Source organism: Eulemur rufifrons, chromosome 25, assembly GCF_041146395.1.
Source record: "Eulemur rufifrons isolate Redbay chromosome 25, OSU_ERuf_1, whole genome shotgun sequence".
Classification (NCBI taxonomy): Eukaryota; Metazoa; Chordata; class Mammalia; order Primates; family Lemuridae; genus Eulemur; species Eulemur rufifrons.
Genome location: NC_091007.1, coordinates 9,897,124 through 9,913,637, shown reverse-complemented (window position 1 = coordinate 9,913,637; position 16,514 = coordinate 9,897,124). Strand labels below are relative to the sequence as shown.

Below are 16,514 nucleotides of genomic sequence, written 5' to 3'. Positions count from 1 at the left end.
TTCCTGTGACATGGAACTCAAACAGGGATATCGCTCCAGAGGAAAGATTCCAGTCTACCTCCTATTTTAATAATGAAACAGCTGCTAGGGTCGTGGCCCCTCTAGGGGTCTTCGTTTGTGATGGAGAACTGGGTCGTTTCTGTTTTGTTTGGGGGAATAAATATTTGAATGGGGTAACCAAAGAAGGTTTTGCTGGCGTTATGATGTTATTGATACACGGGCGGACGCTATTATGGCGGATGCTATCATGCTACATTATGATGCTACATTATGCCTCCAAGGTAATCTGAAACAGCCGTCTATTGACAGGCACTACCTTACACTGACGCGTCTGCCCTGCCTGGGGACCGTAACCCGAGCCAACCACATACCTCGCAGACAGCTTTCTGTAGCCACTGACAGCATTAAGAGAGGAAGAGCGCGAAATCGCCCGAGATGGATGCTCGGGAAGGGGACCTCGCTGCTGAGTGATTTTTGGGTGGATGGTCTTGCAACTCCTCAACTTCTATTTAGGGACAGTCAGTAGAAGCTCCTTCTCTTGAGGCAAGGAAGTTGTTTCTGTAAGGGAACTGGAGGTGATCTGGACGCTTGGAAAAATTTCCTTTTCCCCTTTGAACTGTGCAATGTTTCGCTGCAGGCCATGTCCACGTGGAAAGCGAGGCTCACCAAAACCCTGAAAGCGCCGTCTAGGAGGATGCATCCGTTTCCGTGCTCAGCTCTGCTCGCCTGTTTCGGGAACACGAGGGAGAACGCTCCCTTTGAGCAGCCCAGCACGGCTGACACTCATGCCACCGTCTATGTTCAGCCCGTGGCCAGAGCGGGCAGACACCCAGGTCACCCGAGAGCAGAAGGAGCTCCAGGGAAAAGGCGAGATTCCAGCACCCGCGCGGAGAGAAATGGCAGCGCGAGTCGGGATGCAAGTGACCGCGCTGCTGCCCAGCCTGCTGAGACGCCCGAGGACCTGCCCGGGTCCCTGGGTGACGCAGGGGACGGTGAAGCAGTTACTTTTCAGACTTCCATCCCCAGACCGTCCATTATTGACATGCCGAAGGTGAGTGAGTGTTCCCGATGCCCTTAGTCTATAAGGGGTGGAGCTCGATGAGAGGTTCGGCCCTTGGGACGATGCTTCAGCAAACAGACTCGTGTAACCTTATGATTGAATAAGACATTCTGAGGAACGCTCACTGGTGTAGAAAGCCTTTTCCTTCTCAGAATGTTCTGGAAAGATGTGGAGGGAGAAAACCACAATAAGCACTGGAGCCACAGCAATGGCCAAAATTGACCTTGAATTAACTGGCTGTGGTGCCTTGGAGCCAACAATGGTTCAGTAAAAGATTAGGAGTAATATAGTCTGGGAAAGCATTTTTTTCTTTCTTTCTTCTTTTTTTTTTCCTGATCTGTAAATTTATGTATATGAAAATCCGTAATAGGAAAAATTTGATCATAGAATTTAAGAAATTGCCTCTACTTAAAATGAATCACATGGGAAAATTTGGAAACACTGATCAATGTGTGCATAGCAGTACAGAAAGGAACTGTCCTATAAAACTATTCATAATATGTGTTTTTGTGATAATTTTCTGAGAGTTGAAGGTAAGAGGAGGAAGTTATTTGAAAAAATGATGCTGCTGCTTTAAAAGGTAGCATCTTGGGTTATTTATGTATTTTCTTTCTCCTTTTTTCTGACATTATTGAATTATAATTGTTGAATATTCCTATTGGATGGAGATGCACAGTTATTTCAAAGTTTCTTGTAATTCCAACTTGGAGAGGCACTGTACTCTGAAGATATCTCTTTAGCTTTTTTTTTTTTTTGCTATCGTGGCCAAGTAGCTTAGGACCAGACTTAAAGAGCTGAGAAGCTTTGAGGGATCTATTACTAAGATATTCTGATTTTTAAAAAATCATTTTTTTTCTCATCTAGTTTAACAAATCATTTTTTGGTCCGACTTGCTGGCTTGAATCTGAGAGGCCTCATTAGCAATGAAAACTGCCAAACAGTAAAGATGGGGTTAAAACATAATTTAAAAAATAGTTTCATTTGTTACTCTGCAGGTTTATATTTAATGATTGAAGCTCTGTTATCTGCATCCTTCTAAAATTAGTCAGAGGTTTTTGCCAAGTCCTCTGTTATTGTAATAACTAATTTTTTTTGCACCACTAAATCAAAACCCAAAACCAATCAACAAAACCCAAAACATTCGTTGTTTGATTTTCAGGGTATAGCCACATCCACATTAAGATATTTTTAGTAGTACTGTAGTTAGCTGATTAGAATTCATGGCCAAGTTTACATTTGTTGGATATTCAAGGAACCAAGGATGTACCATTTTAATGAGCCGGAAGACTTTCTGTTGGGTAGAAATTCTAGCAACCCAAGACCCACCTCATGTTACTGAGGACAGCAGCAAGGATGAAGGGTTGATTTGATGTTATCCTTCTGTCTGAGAGGCATAGGTGACATAAGGCTCAAGGCAAGGACATGTATTCAAATAGAACCAATGACACAGACGGGGGCAACATCGGCAGTTACCGTTCACTTGGCAGGAGCCAAGTCATGGGTGGACTAGAGCGTAGGATGGATTAGAGTCGGGAAGGGTGGAATGGAGAGGCCATTGGAACAATCCAGACAGAAACAGCAGGAAGATGAGATGGGAGGGACCGTGCGGGACAGCACATGTGGCAGGTGACTGCAGGGTCCAAACTGGATGGGGAGGGGAGTCAGACCAGACTGGGCGTGATGGAATGAAAACACTGGCATTAATTAAGTGCCAGGGTGTTCAGGAAGAGGGCATTCTGTGAGCACGGTTTAGGGACATGTATTCTAGTCCCAATGCCAAGAGCTAACCTGTACAGAGCACTTGGGGTCCCCCAGCCATTCTTCGAAGTGCTTTCCACTGAATATCTCATCAAATGCTGGTGACAGTGAGGGGCATAGTCTTATGATCCCATTTTACAGAGGAGGACATTGACACTTAGAGAGGGTGAGACACTTGCCCAAGGACACAAAGACAGGACGTGGCAGAGACAAGATTGGAGCCCAGTTCTGTTTGATTCTCCCCAAGTCCATCCTCTGAATTATAATATGTTTCTACTACTAATTAATTATGTTTGAGGATTTACAATCAAATATTCATACTCGATCTCACTTGGTATGCAATCATATTTAAATTCCATATATATTTGTGTGTATCTATTTATATGTAAGTGCATATATGTAGATAATTATTTGTTACTTATTCATTCACTTAACCTTTTCCCATCATAGCGTCATAGTGTAGAACAACACAGAAAGGGATATTTTCCATTTTGCCTCGTGCTAAGGACAAAGCTTTGTTGACAACAGCATGGCCGTTGCTTTGAGATCTTGTGATTAAAAGTGCCATAGGACAGCCCAGATTTGTCATTTCCAAGTAATTTTGCAGTGGCACGTTCCCCTCCGCACATGATGGATGAGATGCTTTTGTTACAATCTTGCCTGGCAGCAAAAATATTTCCCTTTCGGATGCACTGATTTTCATCATTTAAACTGACTGGGTAGAACCCACAAATAATTACAACTTTTTTTTTTTTTTTTAAGTTCAGCCTCAGAACATAATTATAGCTCAGAAATGGGGACAGATTTCTCTATCCATCTTTAGTTACCTGGTGTTCAGAAAAGATCAGAGCTCATTTAAATGTGAAATAACGGCTGGTTGGAGAGGAAAAGTTTGAGGTAATGAAGCCAAGTGAACTAAGCAAAAATGAAATATTTTTGTTGTGTGGAAATATAGGTGCGTTTGTCTGTATTTAAAAAGTGATACCGATTAGTCTTTCACGTTTTTGTGGTCATCTCTTCCCTGCTTGAGGCCTGAAATCAAGGTGATAACAACCCTAAAATGGGGATATGTTTTATCATTGCTAGCACCTTCTATACTTTTTTTTCCTACTTAGTGATCGTGCAATTGAAGTGTCTTATAATTGATGGAATCTTAGAGTCAGTGAAATACAATAGCATCGCTGTTTTGTTTTTATTTTTTTAGCCAGTAGTATTGTGCTCTTACTTGGTGAGGACAGCGCTCGCCCTGGGGAAGCACTGGGTGATTGAGGTTCCTCACATTCTGGTGCAAGATACAATTGAGTAAACTGGCAGTACCAATGCAGTTTGAGAAGGCTTGTGGGTTAGCAATGCATGTCCTAAGAACACAGTAGACTCCCTCCTCAGCCTTGAGAAGACAGAGGAGGCTGGAATATATGGAGAAGGGTTTTGACCTTATTTTATTATAATTGCATGTCTGACCCAGCACCGCACCCTTCCTTGTTGAGTGGTGCGTTTTCTCCTTTCTCTCTGTCAATAATGTAGCAGTGTGAGAAAGATACAGTTCACACGCTGGTAGTTTGAGCAAGTCTTCCTACAGCAGTCGTAAGTTTTCATCTAGTTCTTACTTCAACTGAGAGTAGCCAGCCAGACGCAGAAAGGGATGGGAATTGTGGTTTGGGAAATCATTCCGGAGTATTTGAACAAACAGTCAATTGTCTAGAAATGAAGGAGAGCAGGGCTCATCTTGGAGTTGACAACTGCATTGCTTTCTGCAATGGGCTGGTTCTGCAATTAAGCAGAGACGTGGTAATCAAGCCATCCCCAGCACCCCAGCGGTGGCCTGGGTGAAGAGTCACAAGCTCAGGTGGTCACTGCTTTCTAGGGCTGAGGCCTCAGCGTTGCTGTCTGGAAACAGTTTTGTCAGTCATCTTTCTCTGAGAGATGGTCTCTTGACATCCAAGCTTACGAGAGCCTGGCGTGTGACTCAGAATGCCTGCGGAGTGGGAAGCTCTGAGAACCAACTGACTGAGTCCTGTATTCTCCCCAGTAGAAAATCACAAGTAAAGAGAAATGAGAACCAAAAATTTGTTGGAAAGCATGGACTCAGAGGAGGGAGAGCTATGTGCCTTTTATTACAGTGAAATACACATAACACAGAATTTACCATTTTAACTATTTTTGAGTGTACAGTTCTATGGCATTAAGTACATTCCCTTTGTCGCACAACCGTTCCCACTGTCCATGTCCAGAACTTTTTCATCTTCTCTAACTGGAATGCTGCACCCATTACACAATGACTCCACGCTCCCTTTTCCCTCCAGCCCTTGACAGCCACCGTTCCACTTTCTGTCGCTATGAATCTGACTACTGTGGGGACCTCATATAAGTGGAATCATATGGTATTTGCCCTTTTCTGTCTGGCTTATGTCACTTAGCATGGTGTCCTCAAGGTCCATCCATGTCGTAGCCTGGGTCCAAATTTCCTTCCTTTTCGAGGCTGAATAATAGTCTATGGCATGCACACCCTGCATTTTGGCTACCTATTCAATCATTGAGGTCATTTCCACCTTTTGGCTATTGTGAATAGTGCTGCTGTGAACATGAGTGAACAAATTCTCTTCAAGACTCTGCTTTCAATTCTTTTGGGTACATACCCAGAAGTGGCATTGTGGGATCATATGGTAATTTTATGTTTAATTTTTTGAGAAATTGACACATTGTTTTCCACAGTGTCTGCGCCACTTTACATTCCTACTAGCAATGCTTATGGGTTCCAGTTTCTCCACATCCATGTCAACTCTTGTTTTCTGTTTTTGTTTGTTTGTTTATTTCTTTTTGATAATAGTCATCCTAATGGGTGCGAAGTGGTATCTCATTCTGGTTTTGATTTGCACTTCCCTGATGATTAGTAAGGTTGAGCACCTTTCCACGGACTCAGCATTTGACCATTTGTGTATCTTCTTTGGAGAAATGTCTATTCCAAACCTTTGCCCATTTTTCAAGCATAGGATTTTTGTTGTTAAGTTGTAGGAGTTCTTTATAGAGTCTGGATATTAGCCCTTTATCAAATATATGGTTTGCAAATATTTTCTCCCATTCTATGGGCTGCCTTTTCACTCTGTTGATAGCATCCTTTGAATACACAGAAGTTTTAAATTTTGATGGAGTCCAGTTTATCTATTTTTTCCTTTGTTGCCTGTAGTTTTGGTATCATATCCAAGAAATTGAATGTCATGACGGTTTCCTTATGTTTTCTTCTAAAAGTTTTGTAGTTTTAGCTTTTACATCTAGGTCTTTGATGTATTTTGAGTTAGTTTTTGTAGACAGCATAAAGTAAGTGTCCAACTGCATTCTTTTGCATGTAGACATCCAATTTTCCCAACACCATTTCTTGAAAACACTCTCTTTTCCCCAAAGTATCTCCCTTTACTTCTCTGCACTCACCTGCTGCTGTGCTCACTGATGGGGAAGCTAGGACTCAGTGGGGTTAAGCATCTGATCCATTACCACTCCAATGATAACCCTCCCAGCAGCCTGGGAAGCCCAGGTCAACAGGTCAGAGAATGAGTTCCACGGGCATTGCAGAACTCACACTACAAATCGCTAAATACGCTCTTATTTGCTGTCCTTGTCTAGGCTCCGTGCCCATCCTTCCTGTTTTCTTGGCACAGTCTTTGTCAACACTTGGGATCATTCAATGAACTGAGTTTCAGCTTCGTTGGTTCGAATCCGATTCCAGCCATGCTATCTTGAAGAGCTATAGCAAGGCCATGTTCATTGGAATTTGGTGTTTGAGAGATTCCTGGGATACTTATTAGCAGAAGAGCTCTTGGAAGTGTTCACCTCTGTAGGCAACTGATCTCATTCAACATATTGATTTTTATTTTCAACATGTTGAAGTTGTCTTGCAGTCAAGACTTGGGGGTACCATCTGTAGCAGACAGTGCTGCTTAGAAACTCATATATAATCATCACATCCCATATCCCATTTGCACCCTACATCCCCCTTATTTAATGGCATCCCTGGGGCAGCTCTGCTGGGCTGCATTTCTATTTTCTGGTACAAACCAATTTTTCTTGCATTTCTTTAGAATAAAATCTTCCTTTTCTTTTCCATGGGCCCAAATGGAAAACAACATAATTCTAGCCTATCTATAAAAACAATTACCCTATTGGTGAAGCTCTCTGCTGAACAGATGATTTGACATAAATATTTTTTAATAGAAAGCAACTTACAAATCCATGCAGTCAAATGTTAGTTTTTTAGTTCCTTGTTATGCTTCTGAGCAAAATCATTATACATCCCTCCCTCCCCAAACAAGAAGGATATCTGAATGAGCTGGTAAGAATCCAGTCTCATTCCCTTTAAACCCTGATCATTTTTTATTCCTGGTTTCTATTTCCAAAAGACGTTAAGCATGATCGTGCATGATATACCCTGTATCCTCAGTCAAGAATTTTCCAAGCTGGAGATTCAGTTGCATCCCAACCGGAAAAGAGAGAGGCAGCTTCTTGGCTTCTCTTAGAATGAAATAAAATGAACAGCCCTCATAAAACCATGAAAATTTACACCGTACAGCTTTGGCTATTGGAAACCATCCATGAAAGACTGCAGACAGAGGATGGCAAAAAATGCACACTTTTCAGATAATTCAGCATTCAGGGCCATATACTATATTCCAAGCTAATAAATAAAAGGTGGGCGTATAATTTAATCAAATTTAAAAGCACCAGTTTTCAAGTGAGGTTACCACTGCATTTATCATTCAGTTAGAAATGACAAATATCCTCTAAGTAGATATTGATATATTGAAGGGAGAAAGGTACAAAGGGAAGAGATTGGCCCATATATTTGAGCAGCACCTATTTCCAGCTCGTCAGAGAGAATCTAGCAATCTGCCTGTGACCTAGTTGTTCCTTTACCCTCAATTTTCACAGATAGTGAATAAAAGAGTAGGGTTTACTTTGTTTGTAGGCAGTGACCTAGAGTGTCTAACCAAAGAGCCACCCAAGAGATTCCAATTCATTGACAAAGACCCACTTCCCCAAAATACCTGCGTTTGTATAGTTGGAATTTCTATTCTCTTGATGAAATAGCCTGTAGAGTTGTGTTTCAGTTCAAAAAGATAATTCCACTATTCCACTCGCCGGGTATGCTGGAAACTTTAAAATTTCTTATGTTCCAGGAACCACAGAGGCTGGATGAATGAATGTGCTATATCAATCATGGGAAATCAGGGATTTTTTTTTTTCCAGCCAAGGACATGGTTAACCTGATCTGAACTGCCTTGAGTTTTCCACTCACAGTTCCTCCTTTCCAAAGAAAATATAGCTCAGCAAGTTAACACTTTTTCCAATATGAGGTTGACACACTTGGTTTTGTAATTCCGCACCAGGGGAGGTGAGAGGCTGGAAATTTTAGGCAATTAGAGGAAGGAGGATCCTCCACAAAGGGCATGGAAGGTGCTATGGGAGGTGTTTATGATCTCGTTGTGGAAAGTTGGTTTGTGTGTAGCCCACATTCAGTTAAGTGGATAATGACAAGTCAGGCGACTGTTAGAACCTGAGCATAGAGGCATGACTTGATTATCCATTGTAATGGAGAAATTCCCCCTCAAATGAGCTACCTGCAGGGGGAGAGTCAGGTCCTGTAACTTCAAACATCAAATCTCAACAAAAAAGCATAGTAAGGTGTGTCTTCTGTAATTTACTATTAATTGTAAGGAATGCAATGCAATTTGCAAATGATGAGCTGGCTTGAAAAACTGAAAGGTTTTATTTGTGATATAAAACAATGCATGGTCTTATACAAGTTCAAACGTCTTAGATGGATACTTAGAGTTGCTTCAAAGTTATCTCTTTTGTAAAATCACTCTCACCGATCGATCCGCTTTCTGGTGTCCTAACTTAAGGCAGGAAGACAGGAGGCAGTAGAGACGGCGAGGTGCTGGCCACCAGGAACTGCGAGCCATGCTTCTGCCCATGAATCGTGGCGCGAGAAAATCACATATACAGAGGCAGAATAAAGGGGGATCCTGTCTAGGGATGCTCTAAAATGGGGGCAGCAACACGTGTACCCCTAACCAGTAATAATTCCTCTCTTATCTGGAAATTGTTTTCCTTTTTGACCAAGCTGGGCTCCTCAGGGGATGCATACATGAAACAGTGATGGATCCAGAAGACCAGCCGGATAGACCCTGGTACGTCGTGAGACGATGGGTTTCCCAGATGCCTCTCGCTCCCGAGCCTTTCCCAAGGACTCCAGAAGTCCTGTCTGTAGGAAGCACAGTCCTTTTGGCAGAGTGTCTGCCTGAACCCATGTGACTAGGATGCACAGGACTTGAATGTCTGTAGGGAGAAGTAACTTAGTGTAGTGGCATATTAATCTGAGTTATTTCGACCATTTGAAGCTGTCCAGGAAATATTGGTAGCTTCCAGCAATTAGAGGCTCATGAGGGCTGTATGTATGCCCGCCCGTGGCTTGCTCTCTGGTGATATGTTACAATAAAGAATGTCTCGCATGAATTCTGCCACAAGTACAAACATCTGGTGGCAAGCAGGCACATAAAGAGTCACATTCCCTGGTCCTGTATACTGGAAGAAGTCCCCAGATTCTGTCCTTTTAAATAGCAGCTCCTTGCCTGAATAAGATAATAGATAGGAATACAACAGTATTCTAATGGCAAAACCAGCACGCCTTCTAGTCAAATGGGGTAAAGGAATCCTCTGTTAATTTTGGCTCCAGGACCAAATGAGGTTCAAGATCCAGGATGCTTTTGTAAAGGAGTTGGACTTCTGAACTGGCCACATTCTTAGCCTTCATTTTGCAAAGGCAAAGATGCCAGTCTGTCATGTCCTTTGAATACCATTCATTGCACAAATGCAAAAATTATGTCCCAAATCTCTTATGCTAATGCACAAGCCCTCCTGGTCAGACTTAGCTAGGCTCATTGGAAATACTTCCTGTAGCCACCTCTGGGTGCAGGCTACTGATTAGGGGCCTTCAAACACTAACTAACCACTGATGAGTGTAGACTCCAAAACTTTCTTTGCTCTCGAGAAGGAACACAAGGAAGAAGGTGCTCAAATTTGGCCTTTGGATATTGTTGAGTGAGGATGAGTTGCTGGATGCTACAGTCACCATCCCATGAGCATGAGAACACAAGCCTTCAAATAAAAACCATCTAGAGGTGACGGCAGAAGGCAAGAAAGAGCCTGGGTCTCTGATGATGGCATGGAACCACTTCAAGTGCAACTAACTATCCTTAGAGTATAGACGCTCATTGTGCTTACACTTAAGTATTTTAATTAGCTAAAAACTATCAGAACAAGTTTGTTTTCCAATGATAGACCCAGTTATCCCTGGGAAGGCTCTAGGTGATCTCATAGCCATCTCAAATTCAATGTATTCAGAAATGAACTATCTTTCCTCCCAAACCTCCTCCTTGTATCACTTAGGATGCTTTTAGCTGTTAGAAACAAAATCCTACTCAAACTTCAAGAATATGTGGGTGGATTATCTCACTTAAAAATAAGCCCTGATGTAGGAAAATAAAACTGTGCGTAATTTTACAAATGCTTTTAACAATAAACTACAGAGATGAGATAAATATAAAATGCCATCTTAGCATTTATTCCCTTATATTGCAGCTGCTTGTGTGCCTGGCTCTTGTAGCCACTCAAAGGCAAAACCAGTGCTTTTATCTTCGAAGCATCCCAAGCCCCTAAAACAACACGTTTTAGGCCCCCATCAAAGTTTGTTGACCTTAGACATGAATTCCTACTCTAAAACTTCAAAGTTAGACTTCACACTAATTACTGAGTAAGCACAAAAGAAATAACCTGCTAAACATTTTATTTGAAGTTATGTGATCCTCATTAAACCAAATTATGTTTTTCTCATTAAACACTCTCCAGTTTAACTATAATATATGTCTTTGGCTTTGCTCTCAAATTTAGATAGTAACCCATTGCGTGCAAGATCATATCCTTCATACTTAAATCAGATCACTTAAGAACATCTTTGCGATATTGAGTTCTCTGCAAATCAGGAAAAAAATTCATCCAAAAGCATTGTAAAGGCAGAATTGTAAAAATGTGCAAAACCATTCCTGGCAATGTCCTTAGTATAGCTAGGTGTCTCATTAATGTGAACAATATCATTTATATGCTTCTCCGCGTGCTATTAAAGTCACAGAGAGTAATGAGGCAAATGTTTCCCTTTGTTTTCTTCTGTTCCTACTTTAATGGTATCATTATTTGTGTTATTAATATTTTATATTTTCCCCTGTAATGCTTAAAGTTCTGCATAAGCAGTCATTCTTTCCAGCACCGTACTAGAATCATAAAAGCTATTATCCGGATTTTGCAAATAGAAAAACTGAAGCATAAAGAGGTTAGATGTTTGTCATGCAAGAAATTTCAGTGACAGGCCAGGTGCAGTGGCTCATGCCTATAATCTTAGCATTCAGGGAGGCCGAGGCGGGAGGATCGTTTGAGGCCAGGAGTTCGAGACCAGCCTGAGAAAGAGCCAGACTCTGTGTCTACTGAAAATAGAAAAATTAGCCTGGCATGGTGGGGAGCACCTGTAGTTCCAGCCACTCTGGAGGCTGAGGCAGGAGGATCGCTTGAGCCCAGGAGTTTGAGGTTGCAGTGAGCTGTGCTGACACCACTGCCCTCTAGCTGCGGGGTAGGGGGACAGAGCGATACTCTGTCTCAAAAAAAAAAAAAAAAAAAAAAAAAAAAAAGGCAATGGGTGAGGAAGACAGGTGAAAGGAAACTGCTTCCTCTGGCTGAGTTCACTTGCAAATAAAATTTCCTGGGTCTTCTGTCTCAAATCTGAGTAATACACAGTTCATTCTTCAAGGAAAAAAAATTATCTTGGACCCGACCCCCAGTGTGGTCTTAAATTATTTCTATCAGGTTTTAGAATAATGAATGGATCCCAAAGATACTGGCGGTACTAAGCAAAGATAAAATGAGAATACATGAAGGCTCTATGCCATAAACTTCTGCCCCTGATTTTGAACATCCTTTCATTTATTCAATAAACATTTCTTAAGCGCCTTCTCTGTGCCAGGCATTGTTCTAGGAGGGAATCGTAATAGACAAAAAGACAAAAGGAGCCAGTGGGGGAGTCAGGCACGGAAACAGACATGGGGTAGTGCTTTCACCGAGGTGAGCCCCAAGTTCCAGGTGAGCCCAGGAGAGGGCGCCAAACCGGAATTAGGTGTTGGAGATGGTGTCAGAAAAGGGTGACATCGCAGGGGACAGAGCAGAGGCTATATGATTAGGCACAAAGAGAGTGTTGACATGGAAGTGTTTAAAGAACAAAGATTTTTTTTTTTTTAAATCCATTTGCTGGCATTTTTTTGTTGTTTTCCTTTCACCTAACTGAGAATGTCTGTGAGCAGCCCCGCCCAGACTTTTAACTGCAGGTGACAGTTTCCTGCTCCGCACTTCCCCAGGGGCTGGCCCACTGGCACCCGCTCCACCCAGGGACCCCAGCTGGGCATCTAAGGCAGCCTGGGCCACGCTCCACCCCCAGCCCCTGCAGATGCGCCCAAGCCCTGCCCTGCTCTCGGGTGCTCCACCATCACTTGGGGAGTTTTAAGAAAATTGCCAATACTAATGCTAACACCCCAGAAATTGGCATTGAATTGGTGAGAGATGGGACCGTGGCATCAGCGTTTTTAAAAAGCTCCCGCCAGAGATTCTAATGTGCAACCAAGATTGAGAAGCACTGATCCACCCCATGGAGACAGGAGAAGTTACCAACGCAGGGATCTGAGAACTTTCACAGCAGACGGTGTTGCTGTGAAAACTCCCAGCCAACATCACACGACAGTTCCTTGATTGTTCTTTGATCCTCAACATTTTTCTAAGATCCATAAGGAAAACAGTTCCCATTACCAGGTGTGAAGGATTCCTGCCCATTCTGCCGTCTAGTCAATGGCAGAACAGAGTCAAGAAGGGAAAAGGAAGTTTCCATGATGCACTGAGGGTTTTTAAATGACTCTTTCACAATCCATAAGTCATGCCTTGTCAAATCTCCTTTGAAATGTGAAACAAAAGTGGCCCTGCCCATCAGCACTGTAGGTGGATTTATTTTCTCCTCCTACCGTGCAAATAGAATCAGTGACACCCTTCAAATATTAGTCTCAAAAGTATAGTTCTATATCATACTTGGTGACTAACTGGAAATCTTTCAAAACTCACCTTCAAGCTCCATGACTTGCTTCCCCAAGAAAGTAAAACCCAGATGGTTTTGTGTAGAGAATAAGGAAGAAAAAGGCAGAAGGGTTTTATCCGTCCTTTCCTGGAGTTGATTCCAACCAAATGCTTTTATCTGGAGACCTTATTTTTCCTTTACCATGGACATTATCAGGAAATGACTCTGCTTGCTTTAAGAAATCCTCACAGGTGACATTTTTTCCTTGGCTACTGGAGATTGCCTCTCTGGATTCACTACATGACGTTGCAGTTTTGAGGTCTCATTCACACCTCACCACCTCCCTGTAGAAGTCACCAGGCAGTGGTTTCTTGTAGCCCACAGAATGCCTTTCGATCTCTCAACTTTCTTTTTTTTTTTTTTTTTTTTTTGAGACAGAGTCTCACTCTGTTGCCCAGGCTAGAGTGAGTGCCGTGGCGTCAGCCTAGCTCACAGCAACCTCAAACTCCTGAGCTCAAGCGATCCTCCTGTCTCAGCCTCCCGAGTAGCTGGGACTACAGGCATGAGCCACCATGCCCGGCTAATTTTTTCTATATATATTTTTAGCTGTCCATATAATTTCTTTCTATTTTTAGTAGAGATGGGGTCTCGCTCTTGCTCAGGCTGGTCTTGAACTCCTGAGCTCCAACGATCCGCCCACCTCGGCCTCCCAGAGCGCTAGGATTACAGGCGTGAGCCACCACGCCCGGCCCGATCTCTCAACTTTCATCAAGGAAATTTTGGACTAGCTCTGTGTGGCTCATTGAATAGTTTATCCAGCCAGGATCTCCCAAGAAACAGTATCAACAGAATATGTGTGTGTGTGTTAGGGTCAGTGTATGTGTGTGTCAAAAGAGAGGGAGAATGAGAGGAGAGAGAGATTTTAAGGAATTGACCCATGCAATTTTGGAGCCCATATCTCCTTTACTTAAAGTCAACTCATTGTGGATGTTAACTACCTCTACAAAACTCTTTCACAGCGACACCCAGATTAGTGTTTGATTAAATATCTGGGTACTCTGACCTAGCCAAGTTGACAGGTAAAACTACTTGTCCCAGTCTGACAAGAGAATTAAATTATTTCCATCAATTTCTAGAGTAGTGAATGGACCACAAAAATATTTACAATACTAAATGAAGATTAAATGCTACGAATATATAAATGCCCCAAACCATAAAGTTCTCACCTGATTTTGATTTTATTGATTCAGTCTTTAATTTATTCAGTAAACATTTATTAAGTGCCTTCTATGTGCCAGGCATTGTTCTAGGTGCTAATCATAATAGATAAAAGAAAAAGAGCCCCTGTCCTTAAATTTCTCACAGTCTAGTGGAGAGTGAGACACATAAACAAATATATTTTTTGGATTTTGGGATCAGAAGACCTGAGCTCTCCTCTCCCACCCACTTGTTAAGTGGATCTTGAGCTCATCTCTTTAAACTTTCAGAGCCTAATTTTACTCTTCTGGAAATTTGGGGATGGGGTACAGATAAGACATTCCTAAGGTAGTGACGTCCCATTCGACTCTAAAATTCTGAGTCTTTCAAGATAATTCAGTATCCTGAATGCTTTTCTTCCTCATCTTAAAAATATGAACACCCTGTCGTTAAGGATTTTGTGCTAGAGAGTTTCAGAAGTGAAAAGGTGTTCTCTGGGGAGGAATGGATGAAACAGGAATTGATGGTGTGCTTTCTAGAGAGAGCAGTTATAAGGGAATTGATCAAAAGGATTTTGGAGGATGACACCGTAGCTTTGTGACTACAGAGCCTTTGCTTGAGGGATCTGAGTGACTTTTGATTCTTTTGCTGGTAGCTCTATTCTCCTGGACCCAATCCTGGCCTCTTACCTACTGTGACATGCTCATGCTCAAAATAAATTTCTCCAGGACCACTGAATCATTTTAAGCTTAATTCTGACCCTCGTTGGTGTTCAACACTCCACAGAAGTGTCAAGTCATGAAACCTATATGTTTGCTGACTTGGTTCAGATGGTTGGTTTCCAAGTTTCTATTCCTCCAAAACATGCTTTCCCCTGGCAGTGAAAATGTTGTCAGCTACATTACATTGCCACCAAAATAGCTCTTAACTCACGCCCTGGCCCTGGAAAGCAGAGATGACCTCAGATCTGTAGTTAGGAATCAAATCCAAGCTTTGGTGTTCAGAAGTGTTTTTCATTTCCCCAGATCTGTGTTTCGTCTTTGACTGAATAATTTTGAAAGGAAAGAGGTTTGTCAGTTTGCAGTATGTAATGGATTTCCCTAAGAAAAGTAAAGTTATCTGTGTTTGCAGAGACTTGGCAGACACGTTGTATCTGGCAAGGTGCATTTGCATCTTAGTGCCAGAAATCACGACTCAAACCATTAAGGAAAGTACAGCTTTATTACTGAAAAGTCCAGAGTTAGTGGCTTGATACAGTGGCTTGAAGGTGGCACCGAAGACCAGCTCTTGCCATGTGACCTCTGCTTTCCTGGCGTCAGCTCCTTGAAGAGGCTACATGGGTTCCCAGTGGTTCTTCCAGCTTTGCGTGTTCACATACTTGTTCAGCTGGGAGAGAGACAATTTCCTTCCCAACCATAAAGCAAGTTGTGGACTTTCTCTAATTTTCCTTGTGTCCAAGGGAATGAGACAACATCTGCCTGGACTAGTCAAGCCAGATCCTACTCCAGCTGGAAGTGAGACAGTCCTGTACATAGTATGTTGCTTTTCAGCAAGGGGAGGGGCACAAGGGGTTCAGGGGACACACAATGACGCATTCATATGGATTTCAGAAATTCCTTGCATTCATTTTTCCTTTTAAAAAATTTCATCTGTGCTATGAAAAGTTGGTTAGTTGAATTCAAGGTGATTTTTTTAGCCATTGCATTCATTATATTTTATATCAGGGAGGAGGATGTTGAAATGTGGGAAAACAAATCACAAAATACTTTCTGTAGTTATGGAAATGGAAAAGTTAAGCATATTTTTTTCCCTTCTTTGAGAAGCAGTAAAATTTCTCTTTGCCATTGAAGAGTAGATGGGAATTGAAACATTGGAGTCAACAGAAAAGGCAGTCAGTCGTTTAAATATTTACCCTCACTTTTTTATTCCATTCCTTTCCCTTATTTGCTTTCTACCCATGCACACGTAAGACATATAACATAGATCTGAGGAAAACTAAAAGAGAAGAACTCTGTTTCACCATTGGAGTTAAGTGGCTCTCTTATAAAGCTTGGGGTTCTTCCTGCATATTGTGAATCTTGCCAAAGCATCAGCAAGTCTGAGGAAGACCTGCCCATGATGAAGGTGTGAGGCTAGTGAGGGAGAATGTATTTCTTAAATCTCTAGGGCTTTGTTTTCGTAGAATTTTATGCTCCCATTCATGACTCCTGGTCACCATTGCTGTCTGGTTAGGAGCGAATGGTGGAGCTTGTTTTATTAGGAAATGGATGGCCATAAAAACTTTTTATATGTGTGCTGTTGTGCATGCGTGTTTGTGTGCATGTGTGTGTACACATGTGTTTGTGT

At 42.1% G+C, this 16,514-nt stretch overlaps 1 protein-coding gene across 1 annotated transcript in view; it reads left to right on the top strand.

Annotated features, from left to right (window-relative positions):
* Positions 1-640: 640 nt before the first annotated feature.
* The window catches only part of FAM107B (family with sequence similarity 107 member B), a 184,261-nt gene continuing 168,387 nt past the window's right edge, over positions 641-16,514 (top strand). Inside the window, exon 1 of the mRNA XM_069458985.1 lies at positions 641-1,051. Within this exon, the coding sequence (XP_069315086.1) occupies positions 641-1,051 (411 nt within the window). The remainder of the gene's footprint in view (positions 1,052-16,514) is intronic.